Raw genomic sequence first — 23,153 nt, 5'->3', positions numbered from 1 at the left:
GCCCACTCTGGCCCCAGTCCTGGATGCTGTCATACTGTCTCCCAAGCCAAAGCTCTTGGTTGCTGTGCCTCAGGCCCCAGTCAGCTCCAAGAGCAACTCACATTTGTTTGTTGATGTGTTTGTTTTGGGGAACAAAGGTCATTGGAGACTTGCTACAGTTTGTGAGAACAAAACTACTGCAGAGAGTGATGCTATCCAGGGTATGGTTGCTGTGGAGCTGGCAGATTCCTTGGAGCTTCTAATCAGTTGTAATCCCAGAAGCATAAATCCTGTGTTAGTTTGTATTCAGGAAAAAAAGCTATTCAAATAAGTCCTTTCACAAGGCATTGTTCTTTGAATAAGGAAGAGGTGACAATATATTTTAAAATACTTTTCAGCATATTCTAGACAGTAGATTTTTCTCAAATTGATTGTGTTTTGAGGTTCTCTTTTGGTATAATTTTTACTTTCTGTGGTGTTTTTATTAAAAATTCACCAATGCTTTTTCCTGATGCCATTACTAAAATAATCAGTATTTTAAAAAAATAATGAGCAACATTGCAGTATGTTACGAACATTGCTGTATACCACCAATGAATTTGATATTTGGTGTAGAAATTTTTATGTGTAGTAAATGTATTTATTTTTCTTGGTTCAGGAAAATGTCTGATCAGGAAGAAGAATTTGATTCTCAGAATGTTGTTAATGCATCAGAAGAAAATGAAGATGCTTTTGAGATTATCAGTATTCCAGTTCCCTCAGAAGAGTTTCCAGAGTCAGATCAAACAGAAGATAATGAATCTGAAGTTGAACCATCCAGTGAGGGCCCTACAACACATGTTAAGGAGGAAAGTTACCAGAGCTTATCAAATGTGGAACCAGAAGATGAAGAACAACTCATGGAAGAAGCTTTGTTGCCCAAACAAGTTTCATATTCTCCCAGAAATTCTACAGAGCACTATGTAACTAAAGATGATAATGCAATGCAGTCAGCCAAACGGTATTCAAATGCTGGATCCCTGGCATTTCTGGATAAGATAAAGGCCATAAAGGAATCTCTGAAAGCATCAGTGAAAGATCCTTTAGCAACAGGTATTACCTAGGGAAGATAGGCATTTCTTTTCCTCATTTTGAAGAATGGTAGCTTTTTCAGATTTGTTTTGCTTGAAGATTTGATTACTTTCCCTTTCCTTTATCCACCAAACTTCTGTAGCTACTGCCACTTGATCTCTTAATCAAGTGTGAAGGTACTCTATTCTGTACTATTTTCCCTAAATAGACGAATACCATTAAATTTTAAGTTGATATTGATCCATTTTTTTTCTAAATAAAGTAGGTTTTTAAAATGTTTAGGGACCTTGGAAAATGGACAAATTTTTGAGTATAATTGTAATTCTTTTGCATGCCTCTTTGGAATTAATTGTTCATAGTTAGCAAGAAAGAGTTGGAATGGAACTTGACTCCAGATTTCCTAATTTCATATCCAGTGCTCATTCTTCATATCTTGTTACTTTTACATATTTCCATACTTCTGCTTAGGGTTAACTTTATATTTAGCTTTGGAAAAATTGTTGTTGTCTTGCATTATTGGTTAATACCCATCACCCAGTTACCCAATCCCTCCACCCCCTTCCCTTCTGCAACCCTCAGTTTGTTTCCCAGCCTCCAGAGTCTCTCATGGCTTGTCTCCCTCTCTGATTTCTTCGTATTCAGTTTTCCTTCCCTTCCCCTATGGGTCCTCTGCATATGAGTGAAACCATATAATAATTTTCCTTCTCCGCTTGACTTATTTCATTTAGCATAATACCCTCCAGTTCCATCCATGTCAATGCAAATGGTAGGTATTCATCCTTTCTGATGGCTGAGTAATACTCTATTGTATATATGAACCACATCTTCTTTATCCATTCTTCTGTTGAAGGACATCTCAGTTCCTTCCACAATTTGGCTATTGTGGACATTGCTGCTATGAGCATTGGGGTGCAGGTGCCCCTTCTTTTCACTACATCTGTATCTTTGGGGTAAATACCCAGTAGTGCAATTGCTGGGTCGTAGGGTAGCTCTATTTCTAACATCTTAAGGAACCTCCATACTGTTTTCCAGAGTGGCTGTACCAGCTTGCATTCCCACCAACAGTGTAAGAGGGTTCCCCTTGGTATCCAAGATCTATAAAGAACTTACTAAACTCAACACCCAAAAACAAATAATCCAGTCAAGAAGACATGTTTGTTTGTTTGTTTTTTTAAAGTAATCTCTATGCCCAACGTGGGACTCAAACTTGCAGCTCTGAGATCAGGAGTCACGTGTATTCCTGACTGAGCCAACCAGGCACCCCCTGGGCTCCATTTTTTGATATTTCTGTGATTGCCTGATATTGTAGTATATAACAAGCACATGGTGATTAGAATAAAGTTGTCTTGGTCCTGTACTTTCTGAGGCTCACAAATTCCTTCACACACCTCCCCTTCCCAAAGCTTAGGAAGTCACTGCTATGAAAATGTTAAAATATATTAATCATAGAAATTTGAATCTATAAAACAACTGAAATAGCTTTCTGATAATTTAACATCTATGAGAGTATTTTCTTTGTTGATAGCTGTGAAAATAAGTTTTAACAATCTCAAAGAACCTCAGCATCAACAATGCCTAGTTAAATTTTATTCTGGGATTATTGATAAATGTCTCATTTAGCTTTATGAAAATTTTCATGTATTAGGAATCTAGAAATATACAAAACTTTTTCTGCCAACAGTGTACACTCTGCCCTCCATCTTACTTATTACTCACTTCTTACATCTTACTTATTACATCTTCTCCATTAAAATTTAAAGTCTGTAGATGTAAAAGAAGAAAATTTACCCCATTATAATAAGCTTTTAAAAAGTGTTTCTTTATTATCAACATGTAAATGCCTTGATTTTCTATTTTATAGAATGGGTAGTGAACCACATAATGTCTATTTTTGTGAAAAGTAGATTTGTATGTAGTTATTCTAGATATTTGTAATGAACAGTGATTTTCTGTTTTACATTTTGACAACTATAGACATAAATCAATTATGGGAAGAAGAATGGACTTAGATACCTTTTTCTTTTTTTTTTTTTTTAAGATTTTATTTATTTGACAGAGAGAGGGAACACAAGCAGGGGGAGTAGGAGAGGGAGAAGCAGGCTCCCCGTGGAACAGGGAGCCCGATGCGGGGCTCGATCCCAGGACCCTGGGATCATGACTTGAGCCAAAGGTGGACGCTTAACGACTGAGCCACTCAGGCGCCCCTTAGATACCTTTTTCTTTGAAAATTTCTCTATTGGATTTTCTTAATTTCATGAATATGCATTGCTTTACTGATGCATGCTATCAATATGTAATCAAAGAATGCACATGCACATCATAACTTCAGGGACACTCTCTAGGTCTCTGGGTCTCTTGTCCCAATACTCAGTACACAAAAATGCTTGATTTTTCTGAAATGTTCCTATATTTATATCTGAGTAATATAATGCCAGATACCAATACCAGATTAGTACCAATTAATACCCGTATAATACCAAATATTGGGACTCTTGAAAAGCAGTTTAGTTTTATTTCCTATTTCTTGTGGTATTCTGAGCGAAGAGGTGATCCTGAACGTGCACTGATCCTCAGAGCAGCGAATAGAAAAAAGATCGGAACTGGAAGCTGGGGATGGGGGAACAGGTACTGACCACTGATGCTAATTCTTGAGATTCTGGATTAATCTGCAAAAGAAAATCTGAGTGTCACTTTTCATAGAAATTAAAAAGTAACTCTTACCATGGAAGTACAGTTGGGGAACATGGCAAAGGCAGTCTGCATTCTATGTGACTAAAAATTGCTCCATCATTCTCTATCTGCTTATGGACTGTAGGTTGCTGACCCTTGCTTTTGACTATGGTTCTTTCTTTTCTCTTTTTATATACAGTAAAAGTTGTACTTTTTCCTCTGGGCCAGGAAATTATAATGCCTTTTAAAATAGACATCATTGTAAAATACCTCAAGGATCATTTTTCATACCTACTGAAGATCCCATCTCATGTACTGCAGATAAGATATTCAGGTAAGCTTGGAAGCTAATAAAACTTACTAAGACTTCTTTGGTTTTATCCTGTAAATAATCAAGATCTTTGATTTGTTAAATGAAATATATGGATATCTACTGTTTGAACATTATATTATGATTATGCATTCATTCAACACATTTTTATTGAGGACATATTTGTTCTAAATACTTAGCTAAGAACTGAAGATGTAAAGAAACATGAAACAAAATCTTTGCTCTCAAATTGTTTACAGACTAGTCAGAAAGATGATGTATGCAATAGTTACCACATAATGTGTAAATGTTTTAATGGAGATATGCACAAAAAACTGTGGAGAACAGAGAGGAAAGAAACTGGGAGAGTCTAGAATGCTTCATTTAATAAAAGTGATAATATTTGTGCTAAGTCCCAAAGAGGTGAGAAAATCTGGGACTCTGGGTGAAGTTGTAAGAAGCTTAGAGCGGCTAGAAGTCGATTCTGTGTGGGGAGTGGGAGACAATGAGGTTAAAAGAAGTTGAGGAATGAGTATGTATAGAATAAGAAAAGGACTAAAAATGGTTTATCTATCAGTCTTTATACACTGAGGTCAATTCACATTCCCATGGTGTCCAAGTTTACTTATATTTTATGGGCAGTATTGAGCAGCCCACTTTATAGTAGCCTTGTATCACGAGAGGACGTAGTCCTTGTAACTGAAAGAGTGAGCGAGAGCAACATAGCTAAATAAATGTTTCTATAGAATATGTCTGCACAGATGCTAATATTTTAGTTTTGAAGTTTTGGTATTAACTTATAAAGATGCCACAAAAAATTTTCCAGGGAAATAAAAACATTTTTTTTTGGTAGGAAAATCCTAAACACTAAAAAGGAGTAAGCCATACCTATTAAATTCCTCCTCGTCAAATCAGAGAAAACAATCAGTTCAATTTCAAAATTATTTTTAGAAAACTTATAATGAATGTGCTGTAATACTAAGATGCTCATGTATTCAAACAACTGATTATTAAAGCTTGGGTCGGGAAACAGCGCTAAAATTTAAATAGTTATTAGTAATAACATTCATGATGGTTAATTTGTTGAGATGTACTCTGTGCTAGTCCATCTACAAAATGTTTTGCCTGCATTATCACATTATCATTCAGTCCATACAACAACCAACAGTGAGGTAGGTATTATTATTAACTTTTTTTGAAGGAAGGAAACTACAGCTTGGGAAGCTTGTACAAATTCACACAGCTAATGAGTGGTAGAATCTGAACTTAAATATAGGTATGACTCCCAAAAGGGAAGAAACTGCTTGCTTGGCATTAACTATAAGATGAAGTTCAAAATTGGAGAAGAGAGAGCACTTTGAGACTGGAGTAGCTAGCCAGTGGTACCTGAGACTCTCTCTGTTCTTTGTACTTCATAACCAACCTTTATGTGTAGGTGCCAGTCATCACCACTAGGTAACAGGCTTATGTCAGCCATGATAATAAAAGAGCTTGATTCTATGTCAACTGCTCTCTAACACAGGTGTTTTTTTCTAGTACTAGAATTGGAGTTCAAATTTGGTGGGACTAAGTCTACTATACAAACTAGAGGAATGAAGAGGGCTCTGGGAATCTATGTTAGTTTCCTATGGCTGTTGTAATGATTAACCACAAGCTTAATAACTTAACAAATGATTTCTCTTATAGTCCTGGATGCCAGAAATCGTAGATCAGTTTCACTGAGATGAAACCAACATGTGGGCAGGGCTATTCTCCCTCTGGAGGTTCTGGGGGGAATCTACTCCCTTGTCTTTTCCAGCTTCTAGAGTTGTACACCGTGCATTCATTGGCTCATGGCCCCTTCCTCCTTCTTTAAAGCAAGCAGCAGAGCATCTTCAAATCTCTCTCTGCTTCTGTTTTATCATCTTCTCCTCTGTAATCAAATCTCCCTTCCTTCCTCTCTAAGGGCATTTGTGATTACATTTAGGACCCACCTAGATAATCCAGGATAATCTCTCCATCTCAAATTTTTTTTTTTTTAAAGATTTTATTTATTTATTTGAGAGAGAGAATGAGATAGAGAGAGAGAGCATGAGTGGGGGAGGGTCAGAGGGAGAAGCAGACTCCCCGCTGAGCAGGGAGCCCAATGTGGGACTCGATCCCGAGACTCCAGGATCATGACCTGAGCTGAAGGCAGTCACTTAACCAACTGAGCCACCCAGGCGCCCCTCCATCTCAAAATTTTTAACTTAATAAAATTTGCAGTCATCTTTGCTATATAATAGTTAACATTAATAGGTTCAGAGGATTAGGACATGGATATATTCTGGGGCAACCTATCACATAGTCCATATAATATTCATGTTAATTTTTTAAGTTAAGAATTTGGGGTGTGAAATTGAAACTCATGGATCTTTGTGCTTTCTTAAACATAGCTAAAATAGACTGGTGGTATCTGATATATTTCTAAGAACGAGTGTAACAAAATCTTTGCTATGTCCAAATCACTAATTGTAATTTAGGAAGACCATGCATTGGAAGAGTGATAGAGATTCTATCAAAACAGCAGCCAATAACATTATACATAGTTTTGTATTCCTTAAAATAGATAAGTAAACTTTGAGTAAATTTACAGAATAAACCAATGAAAGGAGAGAGAATTAAAAAAGATATAAAATAATGTAGAAATAAAGTGATGTACACTTTTTCCAGCACAAACCTGAGGCTTAACTCCACTTTTTCATGAATTTATTTACATGAGTTCCTGGTTGTAGAAACAGAAAGGGAAGGATGGAACTCTGAGTATATGCTTTTCTGCACTGGAGAGAGGAATGGGTATGAAAATAATCAAATTTTCCCTGATATAGATATTGCCTGTATTTACATATAACACATTGTGATTTTTTAGAGAGTCAATGTTTAGAGTATGCTCATAGAGTATGTTTTTTATTTTTAAATAGTTACAGAGTTGCATGGTTTATTATGTATTTGTATTTCTGATGAGAAATCCTGTGAGCGTTGTAGCTTTACTTATAATGCTGAATTCTTGCACTTAACTTTTCCCGTTGTGGTGTTTTCTGTACTAACATTTCAGCAAGGGGTGGACATCATCAATATTCTATTCAGTAATTGAACTATATGTGTTCATATAATCATCTTTGACGTTTTCCATCCCCTTAAAATGAGTATGTATAGTTATTTCTTTGTCATAACACTTCTAATTTCATGTCATTTTTAGGAATGATTCTTAAAAATAATGAGACTCTACTGCAACATGGAGTTAAGCCACAAGATATTGTACAAGTGGAAATTTTTTCTACAGATCCAGATCTATTTCCAATCAAAAGAATACATGGATTAAATGATGCCTCTCAAATCATAACTGTCAGAGTACAAACTGGTTAGTTATGCAATGTCTTTTAGATAAAGTATTTTAGAGTCCCTTTGTAGGTGAACTTTCATTCAATCTTGGTTTTACCTCCTTAGGTATTACTAAGTACCAGGAGGTAGCTGTTGAGATTATAAAATCTGACTTTCACAAACCATTTCTTGGTGGATTCAGACATAAAATAACAGGAATAGAATATCACAATGCTGGAACACAAACTGTACCTAAAAAGATTCCCGAAAAAGACAATGTATTTTGTAGGGATACCCAGGTAATATTTTTATTTTTATTTGTAGGTTTTGAAACTGCAGAATCAACAAATGTTCTGTGTACCTCTCTAAAATTAAAAATTTCCCCATTTGCCATGATGTGGATGGAGCTAAAGAGTATTATGCTAAGTGAAATAAATCAGAGAAAGAAATACCATGTGATTTCATTCATATGTGGAATTTAAGAAACAAAACAAACAAGCAAAGGGGAAAAGAGAGAGAGAAGCAAACCAAAAAACAGACTCTTAATATGGAGGACAAACTGATGTTTACCAGAGGGGACGGAGTGAGGGGATAGATAAATAGGTAATGGGGATTAAGGAGTATACTTGTTGTGATGTATGAAGTGTTCAATCGCTATATGGTACATCTGAAGCTAATATTACACTGTATGTTAACTAACTGGAATTTAAATAAAAACTTAAAAAATTAAGTTAAAATCTTCCAAGGAATTATATGGTAGTTCAAATAATAATAGAAAATTAACTGAACACAGAAAAATGTGCTCTTTACTCACTTAGCTGTGTATATAGTGGATATTTAAATTTTTATGTTTTTATTTTAGACAGTTTTTCAGAGAAAAAAGCTCCAACAGACTACAAATACAACATCCACACAGATGACTAAAATTGGTGTGTATGTATCAAATATGACTGATAAACTGGTAACACCAGGAAAATATTTTTCGGCAGCAGAATACCATGCTCAAAGATTACAGGCGGTAAGATAATTTTTATTATGAGTGAATACTAAAAATGAAATAAATGAGCCAGTTGTTCTGTGTGTGTCTCTGTGTGTTTCCTTAAGCCACACTAGCTTACGAAACAACCCGCATGGGTGTTGTCAAAGAAAAAATTATTCATAACACATATTAAAGATGGTAAGGCAGACTTTATTTAAGAGGGGCTACTACAATGGAGTTTTGTGGTAGGGAAGACAGACTGGGCTCAATTCTACATACAAGGAAAAGTGGAAATTTATAGCCAAGGAGTAGGGTAGGGGTCAATGTATGGAAAATTACTAAGAAAACATCAGGGGTAAGGGAAGATTCTGGCTAAACCATTCTAACAGGATATTTTATTGAAGGCAGGCCAAACTGATTAGGCATCATCTGGGGGGATATATTGTAAGTTAAGGAGCCTCATTAAATATTGAGGATGGGATTCTGGTTAAACTGACTTAACAGGCTTTTGCTGAAATTGAACAATGCAGAGATGATCACAGAAGCCCAACAGTTGAGGCCTAATTGAAAAACTGCTCAGAGGAGCCTGATTAGAGTTTGGTCAAGGAGAGAATCTTTATCAGTGTAAGTTATGTTTCATTGGTATTAAAAGCAGTTTTTATCTCCAGTCTCCCCCCAGTAAAAGGAACCATAATCCTAAATGCTCCTAATCCTTCCCTTTCCCTTAGGGATTCCTAAGGGTTGTGTGTTACCTTTGGCCATTATTAGCTTTGTCTTCTCTATACCTTGGCCTTAATCCTTGGGACAGTAGAATCACCTAGGGAGCTTTCCAGAGTAATTGAAACCAAAAGGACACTAAAGTCTGTTTTCTCTGATATTAATATAGCCACTCCATCCCTTTTATGTTATTGTTTGCATGGCCTATCTTTTTCTGTCCTTTTACTTTCAACCTATTTGAGTCTTAATCTAGAATATCTCTCTCATAGACAGCATATAATTGGATCTTGTCTTTTTATCCAGTCAGATAATCTCTACCTTGTGATTGGAGTGTTTAATACATTTATATTTAATGCAATTATTGATAAGGTTGGATTATATCAGCCATTTGCTATTTGTTTTCTGTATGTCAGATGTCTCTCTTGTCCTCTCTTCTTCCTTTACTGTCTTTTATGTTAAATAGGTATTTTCTTTTCTTTTTTTTTTTTAAGATTTTGTTTATTTATTTGACAGAGAGAGATATAGCAAGAGAGGGAACACAAGCAGGGGGAGTGGGAGAGGGAGAAATAGGCTTCCCCCTGAGCAGGGAACCCAATGCGGGACTCAATCCCAGGACCCCGGGATCATGACCTGCCAAATGCAGACGCTTAACGACTGAGCCACCCAGGTGCCCTAAATAGGTATTTTCTAATGAACATCTTAATTCTTTTTTTTTTTTCCCACTTAAACCCTTATTTTCAATATAATATATACTTTTAAAAAAAGTATACAATTCAATGATTTTTACTATATAAACAGAGTTATACAACATTTTAGAATAGTCTCATCATTCCAGAAAAAAGTCCTGGACCCAATAGCAATCAGTCCCTATTGCCCTCCAATGTTTTCTGCCTTAGGAAACCACTAATCTACTTTCTGCCTCTATTGGTTTACCTATTCTGGATATTTCTTACACATGGAATCATACAATATGTAGTCTTTTGTGATTGGCTTTTTTAAAACATAACATAAGGTTTTCAAGGCTCATCCATGTTGTGACATATACCCATACTTCATTCTTTTATATTGCAGAATAATATTCCATTGTATATACTCAATTGGATTTACCTATTGTATCCATGCCAATGTATATACTGAATTTTGTCTGTTTATCGGTTGATGGACATTTGAGCTGTTTCCACTTACTGGCTGTTAGGAATAAAGCTGCCATAAACATTTGTGTACAAATTTTTATGTGGAATATGTTTTCATTTCTCTTGGATATATGTCCAGGAGTGTTATTGCTTGATGATAAGGTAAGTATATGTTTAACCTTTTTGAGGAACTGCCAGATTGTTTTCCAAAGCAGCTACACCATTTTATGTTCCACCAGCAGTGTATGAGGATTCCAATATCTTCACATCCACATCGACACTTGTTACTGTCTGTATTTTTCATTATAGCTATCCTAGTAAGTGTGAAGGGATTTCTCATTGTGGTTTTGATTTTGCATACCCTGATGGCTAATGATATTGAATATCTTTTCATGTGCTTATTAGCAACGTTTTACATTATTGGAAACATTTTTGATTATGATGACATTGGGGAGATGCTACCGTACTTTAATGGGTAGAGAACAAGGATGCTGCTAAACATCCTATAAGCATAGGAACTCCAACCCCACTGCAACAGATAATTATCTGTTCCAGACTATCAACAGTGCCATTGCTGAAACCTGCTTCTGAGTCTGTCTCTATCACAGTAGGTAGCCATTGATGTCTCTGCTCAATTTTTTTTTTCTTTTTTTTGGTTGTTGCCGTTTTTCTATTTTAAGTCTGGCTTCCTGAGGGTTGCACCTGGTTTAGCATAGCCTAATGGTTAGGTAATGATTGATCAGAGGTTGTACTCAAATTCCGTGATCTAGTAAAGCTTCCGCTTTCACTAATGGACCCATGTGTGGATTGAAGGATGCATTCAAAGTTCAGACAAGTTCAGTTTCTGTTTATCCTGGCTTTTATTTTCTGCTGGGTTTTCTTCTTGCATTTCTTCTGCACAAGACCTCACAGCCTGGGATATGGAAATAGGGAGGGCCTTTTCCACTCTCTCCTGAGTATGTGTTTATCCTTGTACATGTGTTCAGCCTTCAGGCTACAAGGGATATTTGGGAGGTTACCATGGTTCACTATGGCTATCTCCTTTTCCTGATCTCCCTGATTAATTTCTGGCTAGTCTGCCTATCTATTGCTTGCTCCCGAATACAATCTCAGCTGAGTTGCTGGCTGGTTTGTTTTTAGTTTTTTGTGGGTTTTTTTTTTTTTGCACTGAGATTACTGTTGTTTGCGACATTGCTTAGGGGGTATGGAGTTTTTCCTTGCTTCACTTTAAATCAATTCAGCCCCCTGAAAGTGGACACAGATGAAACCAGGGTGAGGAGAAGGGGGATATGAGAGCAGCCCTAAGTTGAACTGCCACAGACTATCAGTGTTCCTACTTGAGGTTTAGTAATTTTTCTTCAATAAACATTTATTTGATGTATGCCTTTGGTCAATTTCCAGGATCCTGAGATGGTTATTATTTTTTAAAAACAATTTTGTCCAGTTTTATCATTCCTTTTTGGACGGAGTATTTGCTGAGACTTTTACTTTTCCAATCTGGTAGTCCTGCTCCCAGGTCCAAATAGAATTTTCAGTGACTTATTTTGACATGACAGAATTTTCACAATTGAAATAGGAGATATTTTAATATACATAAAATCTATTTTAAAATATGAATCTCTTGGATCTTTATCAGAAATGTGCATGCATGCACACACACGTGTTCCTAAAATTGTAATCTGTAATCATTTATATGTATGGTCCAGTCACTGTTGTCTTCTTGTGTATTTTCCTAAAGGAGCTTGGCAGATGTCTGAACTTGTATAGAATTGAGGCTGCAGGCAACCCATAGGTAAGGTGGTTGCTCTTAATTTGAGAAGGTATGCCCTGTCCATTTCTTGCATCATCTTTGGAAAGTCGGCCAGACACTGTAGCTGGTACAGGCTTTTAGGGTCTGGGGAAGGTAGGCTGGATTGGTTGCTCCACAGCAATGTAGTTTGGAGAGCAAGGAGGCCTAAGAACACACAGGCTTCCTTCCATGCTCCAGCTCATTTGTTACCAGATCACTCATATAACAACTACCATACTCTCACCACCTGCAGGATCACTGTCAACAGCCCTATGTTTGACCTGAATGTGTCCTGAGGAACCTACCTCCATGAGGAAGCAAAGAAATTACAACCCATGCAATAGGACTCATTAACTTGAAGGAGGGAGACCAACCAGGACAATTTGCCTGGCTTTTATTAAGGGTGAAGTTGAAATAGAAATTTTTTAAAAAATAATACTCTCTCATATTATTGTATTGGCTAGAATATTTCCTTTCAGCAATTTTCCACATATATAAAACACAATTGTGAGCATACTGTGTGTCAAATTATGTGTCTTGAATTCTTTACTGAATAGCTTCTGGATTGGGTTAAGTTTAAAGAATACCTATTAGTTTCTTCCTACCCCAAATTGCTCAACTAAATTGCATACTTTTAACACTAGGCATTTGAAAGTGGAAAAGAAGCCTACTTAATAGTGAAGAAAGTAGTACTGACTAGCAATCCTCCTTCTTCCTTGCTGGATATTTCTGGCAGATTAGACTCAGTGTTAGGGTCCTCTTGGATTATGACTCAGCTTTGCTGGGTCTCCCGCTCAGGGTACCATTTGAACAGAAGGAGTCCTTGATGATGACAAAGACTTAAGCCTGTCAGGCTAGTGCAACACAAGTACAAGTATGTGAAAAGTTAAAGAATTTGTGCCAGAATATGTCAATTCAGTGCTTCTTTCATTGAAAAAATCTTGCTATGAGAAAAAAGTCAACTAAATTAAATAGTGTGTTTGATTTACATCATGGTGCAGGGTTCTTGAAGACAGTTGTAGCCTGGTAACAAGGTAAGAAGCAGTCCATGGGCCAGCACTAGAATCATAGGCCACATTTTGCATACCACTATGAGAATTATAAACAGGTTCCTCCCCACTCAATGTCCATCTAGTGCTGAAAGCTGTTAAATCAGAAGATGTTCTTTGCTCTTTTAGTCCTTCTTTTTGAGATTCAGAAGAAAGCATCTAATTATTAGGGCCAAAGATTGACTAATTTTCTAAATTAGTCTATATCAAATTCTTTGAATTACCGTCTTACTGACCAACTCAAAATTGTCCAGTACACCATATATTTTGTTATTTGTTTTTTCAAAATTAAAATTTTTATTGAGGTATAATTGACACATAATATATTTTTTTCAGGTATATAACACAACTTGATATTTGTAATACATGTGAAATGATCATCACAGTAAATCCAATTACCATCTGTCACCATATGAGGTTAACTTTTAGGATTTACTCTCTTGACAACTTTCAAGTATGCTTCAAAATATTATTGACTGTAGTCACCATGCTGTATATTACATACCTATGACTTACTTATTTTATAACTGGAAGTTTTTACCTCTTGACACCTTCACTCATTTCACCTGTGCCCTAATCTTCCTCCCCTCTGGCAACCATCATTCTGTCCGTGGCATCTGTGATTTTTGTTTTGTTCATTTGTTTTTCCCACGTGTTAAGTGAAATCATATGGTATTTGTCTTTGACTTATTTCGCTTAGTATAATTCCCTTTAAGGTCCACCCATGTTGTTGTAAATGGCAAGATGTCATTCTTTATTATGGCTGAGTAGTATTCCATTGTGTATATATATCTTGCATCTTTTTTATCCATTCATCAGCAATAGACAGGTTATTTCCATATCTTGGCTATTATAAATAATGTTGCAATGAACATAGGGTTCATGTATCTTTTTGAATTAGTGTTTCTTGTTCTTTGGATAAATACCCAGAAGTGGAATTGCTGGGTCAAATGGTAGTTTTATTTTTAATTTTTTGAGAAACCTCTATACTGTTTTCCATAGTGACTGTACCAATTTATATTCTCACCAACAGGGTATAAAGGTTCCCTTTTCTCCACTTCTTTGCCAACACTTGTTACTTCTTATCTTTTTGATAATAGCCATTCTAACAGGTGTGATGTGGTATCTCATTGTGGTTTTGACTTGCATTTTCCAGGTGATGAGTGATGTTCAGCATCTTTTCATGTGTCTGCTGGCCATCTGTATGTCTTTGGGAAAATGTCTATTCAGATCCTCTGCCCATTTTTTAATTGGATTGTTTGTTATTTTGCTTTTGAGTTTTAGGAGTTCTTTATATATTTTGGATAATAACTGCTCCTCAGATAGATGGTTTGCAAATATTTTCTCTCCTTCAGTAGGTTGTCTTTTCATTTTGTTGATAATTTCCTTTGCTGTGCAGAAGCTTTTTAGTCTGATGTAGTCCCACTTGTTTATTTTTGTTTTTGTTACCTTTGCTTTCGGAGTCAGATTAAAAAATCATTGCCAAGGGGCTCCTGGGTGGCTCAGTCGTTAAGCATCTGCCTTTGGCTCAGGTCATGATCCCAGGGTCCTGGGATCGAGCCCTACATCGGGCTCCCTGCTCCACAGGAGGCCTGCTTCTCCCTCTCCCACTCCCCCTACTTGTGTTCCTGCTCTCGCTATCTCTCTCTCTCTCAAATAAATAAAATCTTAAAAAAAAAAAATCATTGCCAAGACTGACGTCATGTAGCTTACCACCCATGTTTCCTTTAGGAGTTTTATGGTTTCATGTCTTACATTCAAGTCTTTAATCCATTTTGAGTTAATTTTTGTGTATGGTGTGAGATAATGGTCTAGCTTCATTTTTTTTGCATGTGATCGTCCAGTTTTCCCAGCACCATTTATTGAAGAGACCGTCCTTTCCTCCACTGTATATTCTTGCCTCCTCTGCTGTAAATTAATTGACCATATATGCATGAGTTTATTTCTGGGTTCTCTATTCGTCCATTGATCTGTTATGTTTGTTTTTATGCCAATACCATACTGTTTTGATTACTATAGACTTGTAATGTAGTTTGAAACCAGGGAGCATGGTATCTTCAGCTTTGTCCCTTTGGTAACAAAGTTAAGAGAGATGAAGAATGTTTCTTCTTTGAAGTTCAGTATAATGGTTGTAAATCAAGGCTGCTTTTCTCTGTCAAAGTGACATAGGTCCTCCTGGCAAGAGTGGGATAGTTCATTCTTAGTTATCTAATTTCACATAGCAGAGTTTCTGATAGATGATGATTTTAGAGAACTAAGTTTCTCAGTGAGTAAGAAAATAGTAGTTACTCCAAGGAGGGAATTGTTAGGACATTTTATAGCTGCAGAATGTCCTTGGAAGAAATACTGTTTCCTGTTAACTTCATAGCTTACTTTATTAGTGCCTGTTATTCCAGCCTGATAGATTTTTATGTTTTCAGGCCAAACTAATTTTTACTTTCTTACTGTACAGGGGGCTTGGTTGGTGGCTCTGTGATGTCATTAGGATCCTAACTCCTTTTACTTTTCCATTCCATTAAACTTATCATGAGCTTGTTACTATATGATAATGAAATGGTTAGTCAACCTTCAGCATAGTGTCTGCATTCTATGCAGGAAGAAGGGAGCAGTCAAGGGAGCATGCACCGTGTATGCTACCTTCAAGAGTTTTTCCTGAAAGCCCCACCCAGTGACTTCCAGTTACATATTATTGGCCTGAGCTGCATCAGGTGATATCCCTGCGAGTGTGTGATAAATTCATTTTTAAAGTTTCATACTGTTGCTCCTTAATAATTTTTTTAGTAAGGAAGTTAGGGAGAATGGATATTAAGTGAGGAGATGGAAATCTCTACAACACTTTCCAAACTCCAGTAAAATGATTTTAGAGGAATAAAAAAATATAAACATACAGGAACAAAGAATACATGAGAAGAGAGAAGAGTAAATGTGTCAATTACTTTAAAGTTGTAAAGCAGATGGAGAAATGTTACCTTGACTTACTTAAACTGAGGAAGTGAAAATCTTTAACAGGCTTTTCTGTTTTTCATTTCCTTGTCCTCCTCCCTCATTCCTCTTATCGAGTGAGATTTGATCTGGAATTATAATTATATATATAATTTACTATATAGTTATAATTTCCTATATAATTTTTACTGCTTATTGTTGTTTTATATATTTACATTGATATATATGATTTTTCCGCCCCAAATAATATGTGTTTAGCTTGATAGCTCTCTTGGAAGTTTTTGCTCAATTCTTTAATTTTTCCCTTTTAACTTATTTTTCTTTCTGGAATACATTCTCTAGTAATTCTTTCAGAGATTATGCATGGGAGATAAATCATCTTAGTCCTATTGAATCAACCTCATTCTTAAAGTTTAATTTGAGTGTGTGTAGAAAGTTAGATTTAAACTTATTTTCAAGATAATTTTTTTTATGACTTTGAAGCAATATTTGATTAAAAGTCTGACATCAATTTCTCATTTGTTTCCTCTTTCTGGAAGCTTTTAGGATTTTTACTTTATGCTTAGTAATCTTATTGTGATATGCTTGAGACTTGGTCATGAACCCTTTCTATCTGAGTGCTCATGTCTTTCTTTAGTTTGGGGACATGTTCTTTTATTATGTTTTGAGTAATTTCTCTAATCAACTTTCTTCATTCTGTCTGGAACTTAGACATATTTTGGAATGTCTGCATTTATCTTCCATGTCTCTTAACTTTCCTTCATTCTTTATAATTTTTACGACCTTTTACTCTACATTCCAAAAGATTTTCTCACCTGTTTCTTGCTTACTAATTCCCTCTTAGGCTCTGCACATTCTGCAGATCAGCTTACAGTCAACTACTTGTTCTCAGCCAATATCCATTCTTCCCATTGTGGTAAAGCTTTAGCTGGGCGCATGGCTGCCTCACTGCAGACTACATTTCATAACCTCTTTTGTATATTGGCGAGGCCAAGTAACTAAGGCTTGGAAAATGAAATTTGAGGGTAAACGATGTGTGCCACTTTTGGATATTGCTTGTAAAGTGACTGGGTTGCAATTCTTTTGTCTTTTTCTCCCTTTCTACTGGTTGAAAGATGATGAGAAATGAACCAGCCACCTAGGGCATAAAAGTAGGACGCCCTAGGTGTTGAATTTGTTGAATATCATAGAGCTTTCTACCAGTCATTCTAAAACTTTAGCATGCATCAGAAACACCAGGAGAACTTGTAAAATACAGAATCTGTGCCCTACCCAGGATTTCTGATTCAGTAGCTCTGGGGTGGGGCCTGAGAATTTGCATTTCTAATAGTTTTCCAGATGAAACTGCTGGTCTGACCATCACTCTTTGAGAACCACTGTTCTAGTAATTCTGTTTCACACAATAGTAAACTTTTCTTTGTTGAGTGAGGAGCATTATATTTTGTGGGCTCTTCCCAAATGTTTGGTTATTCTTGAGTGTGTGTAGGTAGGGTATTTGAGGTCCCTGATGTCCAGTGTGCTACGCATATTTGTTTACTACAGCCTTACCACAGTGGATTTAGGGGATGGCCAAGCCTTGATTCTGGAAGAGAGAGAGTTTTCTGAAGAGGGAGCTTCTATTTATCCTGGGTGTCACCAGCCTCTGGGACACTAACTGTTCTTGTCTAGAGGCAAATATTTTTGTTGCTGTTTACCTAAATTGCTCTAGAGAAGCCTGTTCCTTTTGCATTTCTCAAGCGGTCACCTTGTCAGTTGCCCTAACACCCCTTCTGCTCATAGGATCCACTGATTTAGGGCTTGAAGCTGTCTTATAGAATCTTCTGTATTTTCTAGCTTGCCTTTCCACCTTTCCCTTGCATGATTAGGCATAGATTCTTTCTTCAATTTATTCTGTCTCCTTTCTTGAAGGGATTCTTCATAGTTTCTGTTCCTTTGGAGGACTCCTTTAGTATGATTCAGTGTCCTTATTGATTTCTGCTTATATGATTTTCTGTAATTACCAAGGATTAGGATATGGTAAAGGGATGAGTCAGCATATTCTCTGTCCTCAATTTTGATCTAGCCTCTCCACATTTTATTTTTATTTATGATTTTAGTAAATACAAATATAAACTCTCTCAGCTGCGTTGCAAGTTTCTTGAGGATCTAGTATTATACTATAACCTCAGACATATTTGTATTTCTCAAAATTTAATAAATACTTTTTGCTTAAGTCTCTCCTTTATCTAACCTGCCTTTGGTGGGTTCTACACATAACCTACCTGCCTTGCGTTTAGTTAACGAAATTTTGTTTTAAATATGAGCCTAAGCTAATGATAGTTAAGATAAACTAGAGACAATATTTATAACAATAGTAGTATTTATTGAGGACTTGTGATATATCAGGGTTAAGCTAAGGACTTTATATGCAAAATAAACCAAAATCAAAAACACTAGTGAGTAGTGGAGGGAAGATTTAGACTAAATTTTACTCCAGAGCCCATGCTCTTTTTTTTTTTTTTTAAAGATTTTATTTATTTATTCATAAGAGACAGAGACAGAGAGAGAGGCAGAGGGAGAAGCAGGCTTCCTGCTGAGCAGGGAGCCTGATGCCGGACTCAATCCCAGGACCCTGGGATCATGAGCTGAGCCGAAGGCAGACGCTGAACCATCTGAGCCACCCAGGCGGCCCCAGAGCCCATGCTCTTAAGCATTGTACAACTGCTGCCTCCTAGGAAGGCATATTTGCTAAATTTCAAAGCCAGATTGCTGATGTGCATTATCCACAGCTTGTATGTTCTAATGTGTGCGAGATATCTGGCATAGAGCTAAATCTAGACTCTCGGTACTTTTTAGTAATTACCACATTGGAATAGAAATAATCACCATTGCCTTTTGTTATTATCTGATATAGTTGATAATAAACACTTTATTTCCTTTTAATTTAACTATAGGTAATAGTGCTACAGACTTACTATAGACAATGGCATGCTAAGGTTGTGGTAGAGAATTTAAAAAGACAGAAAATGTTAAGATTGAAGTGGGAAGCAGAGGAAGAACTAAGGAAGGTACGAGAAAAAGAAGAATGGATCAAATTGGACTATTACCGGAGGCATAATCCTCAAACAAAAGAAGATTTTGAGCTTCTTTATAATGCACTGGAACGTAAGTTTGAAATAGCCTTTGCATAAAATACTAATTTTATAATTTTTCACTAGTAGGAAAAACAGGTTTACTAAAGACAGAAATAAGACCTTATTATTTCAGGATGGTGTCTTGGGAATCTTGGACTGGAGAATTTAAAGAGATAAATAATGTTTTACATTTGGGACAGGAATTAAGGCAGGAATGAAATTGGGAATGCTTTTATATTAACAATGGGTAAGTAAAATGTGCATACTGCTCTGTAAATTATGTGGTTTTAGTATATTATCTCATTTGATCATCCCTGTGAAGTAAAAAGAGAAAGTATTGTCCAATCTGCTTCTCTGATGGTCTTGGGAGTTTGTAAACTCAGAGTTGAGCCATTTGGAATCCCTCACTTCAACATCCTCTTTAGGAGCAACATGCTCTTTAGAGGCGGGATGGGCAATACCTTTTAATTCCCACCCATTAATGATCAGTATAAATGTATATTCTCTACACAAGTGGCTTTTATGCCTTATTTCTTCCACAAGAGGTGTGCTAGTCATTGACACAATTAAAAGCTTCAGTGACTTGACTGGCCAAGCAGTGCCTCCTCAGGGCAGAAGATATACTGTTCTTGAAGCCTTTTCCCATTGCCTCCTTCCAATCTCAGCTGAAATTTTGTCGCCTACTCAGAGGCTTCTGTGACTGACAGTAGAACTTGGATACCCCGTTGTCATCACGGTTCCCAGAGTACCCCAAACTTCTCATTTATGTCACCACCACAGTTTGTAATTTATTTGTTTAACATTTTGTTAAACAATCTGTTTAACATTAATTTTCACCACTGGATTATAAGCTCCATGAGAGAATAACTTAGTTTGTTGTTGTTTTTTTTTTTGATGATCTCTTTTTCTGTGCTTAGTTCAAATGCCCAACTAATATTGATAGAATGAATGAGTGGGTTGATGAAGGGGAAACCCAAAGATGATGGGAGCCATCTCTAGCTTGAGTAACAGAACATATAATTGAATACAATTATAGGTGTCAGATATTGGGTCTGTTTAAATTGCTATATGGTAACACACTATTTACCAGAAAATGAAACAATTAAACACTAGGTCTAACAAGTAACATTAATAAATTTTTCTCTTTGGTAACATGCAAAATTGAGTGGCTTTAGGAATGTGGCAGTGTTTGAGGTAATAGCCTTCTCCCTCGGCTTTACATCTGCCTTCTCTTTCTCCTGATCGTTGACCTCTGCAAATACTTTGTTTTACTTTAAACTTCACTTCTATTTTCATTTTCTCTCAGATGAAAACAAAGTTTGTTTCTAAGTGTTAAGAGTTAAAAGACAGCACTGTTGGCAAAGTGTCCGTGAAAGGTCTTATTAACAAGCATAAAACTAAAGTTCTGTTATAGTAGAACTCTATCCAAATAATTTTCCAAATTCACATATGAACAAATCAAAGGATATTATTGTTATTTTGTTCAGTTGACAGGCAGTTGTGCAAAACAACAGAAAATATACTGAATGAGGTTCTTCTTTTTCTACTTACTAATGGCTGTTAACTTGGACAAGTCACTCACTTCTCCTAAGCCTCAGGTTCTTCATCTATAAAAGGATTTAATGATCTCTGGCATATTTACTGCACAGGCTTTATAAAGTGAAAATAAATATTGCATTTATGAAAGTACTTTTGGGGCGCCTGGGTGGCTCAGTTGCTAAGCGTCTGCCTTCGGCTCAGGTCATGATCCCAGGGTCCTGGGATCGAGCCCCTGCATCGGACTCCCTGCTCAGTGGGAAGCCTGCTTCTCCCTCTCCCACTCTCCCTGCTTGTGTTCCCTTTCTCACTTTGTCTCTCTCCGTCAAATAAATAAATAAAATCTTAAAAAAAAAATACTTTAGAAGTGCAAAGATTTATGCATATGTAAGTTACTGTTACATGGTAAATAATTTTATACAGATTTTCTATATTAAAATGGAACACACATACTTTGTATGTCTACACATGATTTGTGTGGGAGAAAACGAAATTTCTTACATAAAAAAAGCATTTCTTAGTTTTCTTCCAGCCCTAAAATTAGAAATTAAAACTCTCAGATAATTTGTAAGTTGTTTGTTGTTGTCTTTGAAACTGCTGCCCTCTTGTGGCTCCTAGTGACAATTGCCTAGTTTGAATTACAACTCCTAATAGAAGTTTTATTTTTCCTTTGGGTATTATGTCCCTCAGTAATAAAAGCAAATTATATCATTTTAAGAAAATGAATTTAACTATGTATGAAAATGAATTTAACTATGTAAGATAACATAATGGATCAAAGTCAAGGCCATTTCCAGGCAACACTATTTTATTTTTATGTTTTTTTTTTTTCTTTTTCTTATAGCAGTGTGTTGAAGGTGACTCCTTCATTGATCTGAATTGTCACTCTTACTTCAGATTCAGAAGAGTCATTATCTTTAGGAAACTTCTCTTGACAGCACGAATTAGGCTCAGAGCCTCTTTTCCTTGTCCATGATTCTCTGTAAACACCACTTTCTTAACTGTCTACATTTGTACCAAGGGTGCCTGATAAGATCCTTGCTCATTATATCTAGTAAATATTTGTTGAATTGAATCCCCTAACCCCTTGCCTTGTTTTAACTTGTGCTGATGGCATTTTCTGACTCTTCTCTAATTATTACTTCTTGATCTCAAGGTACCTTGACTTCTAGCTTCTGGAGGCCATTGACATAATCGGGCTCTGGGCATTCAGTCTGAATCTTTCTTGGTTCTCTCCATTCAGGCTTTCAGTCTGTGAATGAGAATTTTAAAAAGCAGATGCATATAAACTGCTAGTGATGGACAAAATCTTGTATGTTCTGCTATTTCTTATTTGGAAATCGCAAGTTTAAATCTCAGAAATTTTAGAATGTGGGGTACCTGGGTGACTCTGTCGTTAAGCGTCTGTCTTCAGCTCAGGTCATGATCCCAGGGTTCTGGGATTGAGCCCCGCATCCGGCTCCCTGCTCAGCGGGAAGCCTGCTTCTCCCTCTCCCACTCCCCCTGCTTGTGTTCCTTCTCTCCCTGTGTCTCTCTCTGTCAAATAAATAAATAAAATCTTAAAAAAAATTTTTTTTAGAATGTGTATAGACTTTAGGACTAGTCCTATCATTTCATTTTATAGTTGAACTTCAGACCCTGGAAACTGGATGATTTGTCCAGGAAGATAAATTAAGGAGATAAAATAGATATATTCTTTCAAATGAACTAGTTCCTTAATATCTTTTTCTTTAAAAATATTGGTGGCTATTGACATCTGTTATGGACTGAATTGTGTTCCTCCAAAATTCATATGTTGAAGTCCTAACCCCCAGTACCTCAAAATATGACTGACTTTGAGGACAGGACCTTTGAAAAAGTAATTCAGAAAAAATAAGGTCATATGGACAAGCTCTAACCAGTATGACTGATGTCCTTATAAGGAGAGGAGATTAGGGGACACACACACAAACACACACACACACACACAGAAGATCATGTAAAGACTTTGGAGGATGGTGGCCCTTTAGAAGCCCAGGAGAGAGGCCCTGGGCTTAACCCTGCCATCACCTTGACCTTGAACTCCTATTTTCCAGAACTGTGAGGACATCAATAAATTTCTGTTGTTTAAGCCACCCAGTCTATGGTACCTTGTTATGGCAGTCCTAGAAAACTAATTCAGTATTCCAGCTTTGTTTTTGTTTTTATTATCATCATCCCTATGGAACATATGTTTTAGGAAAGTGGGCAGAATTTCTCTTGTTTTCTTCAATGTCTTTTCTGTATAGGTCTGGAAACTGTTAATTCAGATAGAAAATAAGTTTTGTCCATCTACTCCTGATTCCTGTGTGTTTCTATTCCTTATTGGTAGTTAGGACATGGTATTTCTCTGATGTCATGTTCCATTCCTTACTATAGATTTACAGGGAGGTTGTTCATCTAATGGAGAATTTTATTGGAATTAAAGCCCATTATTTTCGTTTCTAATTAGCTTCACTGGATCATTCCCTTTTAAAAAATCATACTAATAATTTAAGCAAAATGTA

General features: G+C 36.3%; 1 protein-coding gene across 1 annotated transcript in view; it reads left to right on the top strand.

The window, feature by feature from the left end:
• Positions 1-641: 641 nt before the first annotated feature.
• Positions 642-23,153, top strand: part of IQUB (IQ motif and ubiquitin domain containing) — a 49,740-nt gene continuing 27,228 nt past the window's right edge. The window contains exons 1-6 of the mRNA XM_021699346.1: positions 642-1,071; positions 3,920-4,054; positions 7,248-7,409; positions 7,496-7,668; positions 8,232-8,387; positions 18,913-19,123. Of these exons, the coding sequence (XP_021555021.1) occupies positions 642-1,071; positions 3,920-4,054; positions 7,248-7,409; positions 7,496-7,668; positions 8,232-8,387; positions 18,913-19,123 (1,267 nt within the window). The remainder of the gene's footprint in view (positions 1,072-3,919; positions 4,055-7,247; positions 7,410-7,495; positions 7,669-8,231; positions 8,388-18,912; positions 19,124-23,153) is intronic.

The sequence above is a fragment of the Neomonachus schauinslandi genome, chromosome 12 (assembly GCF_002201575.2).
Source record: "Neomonachus schauinslandi chromosome 12, ASM220157v2, whole genome shotgun sequence".
Taxonomy (NCBI): Eukaryota; Metazoa; Chordata; class Mammalia; order Carnivora; family Phocidae; genus Neomonachus; species Neomonachus schauinslandi.
This window is presented reverse-complemented; position numbering and strand designations above follow the sequence as displayed.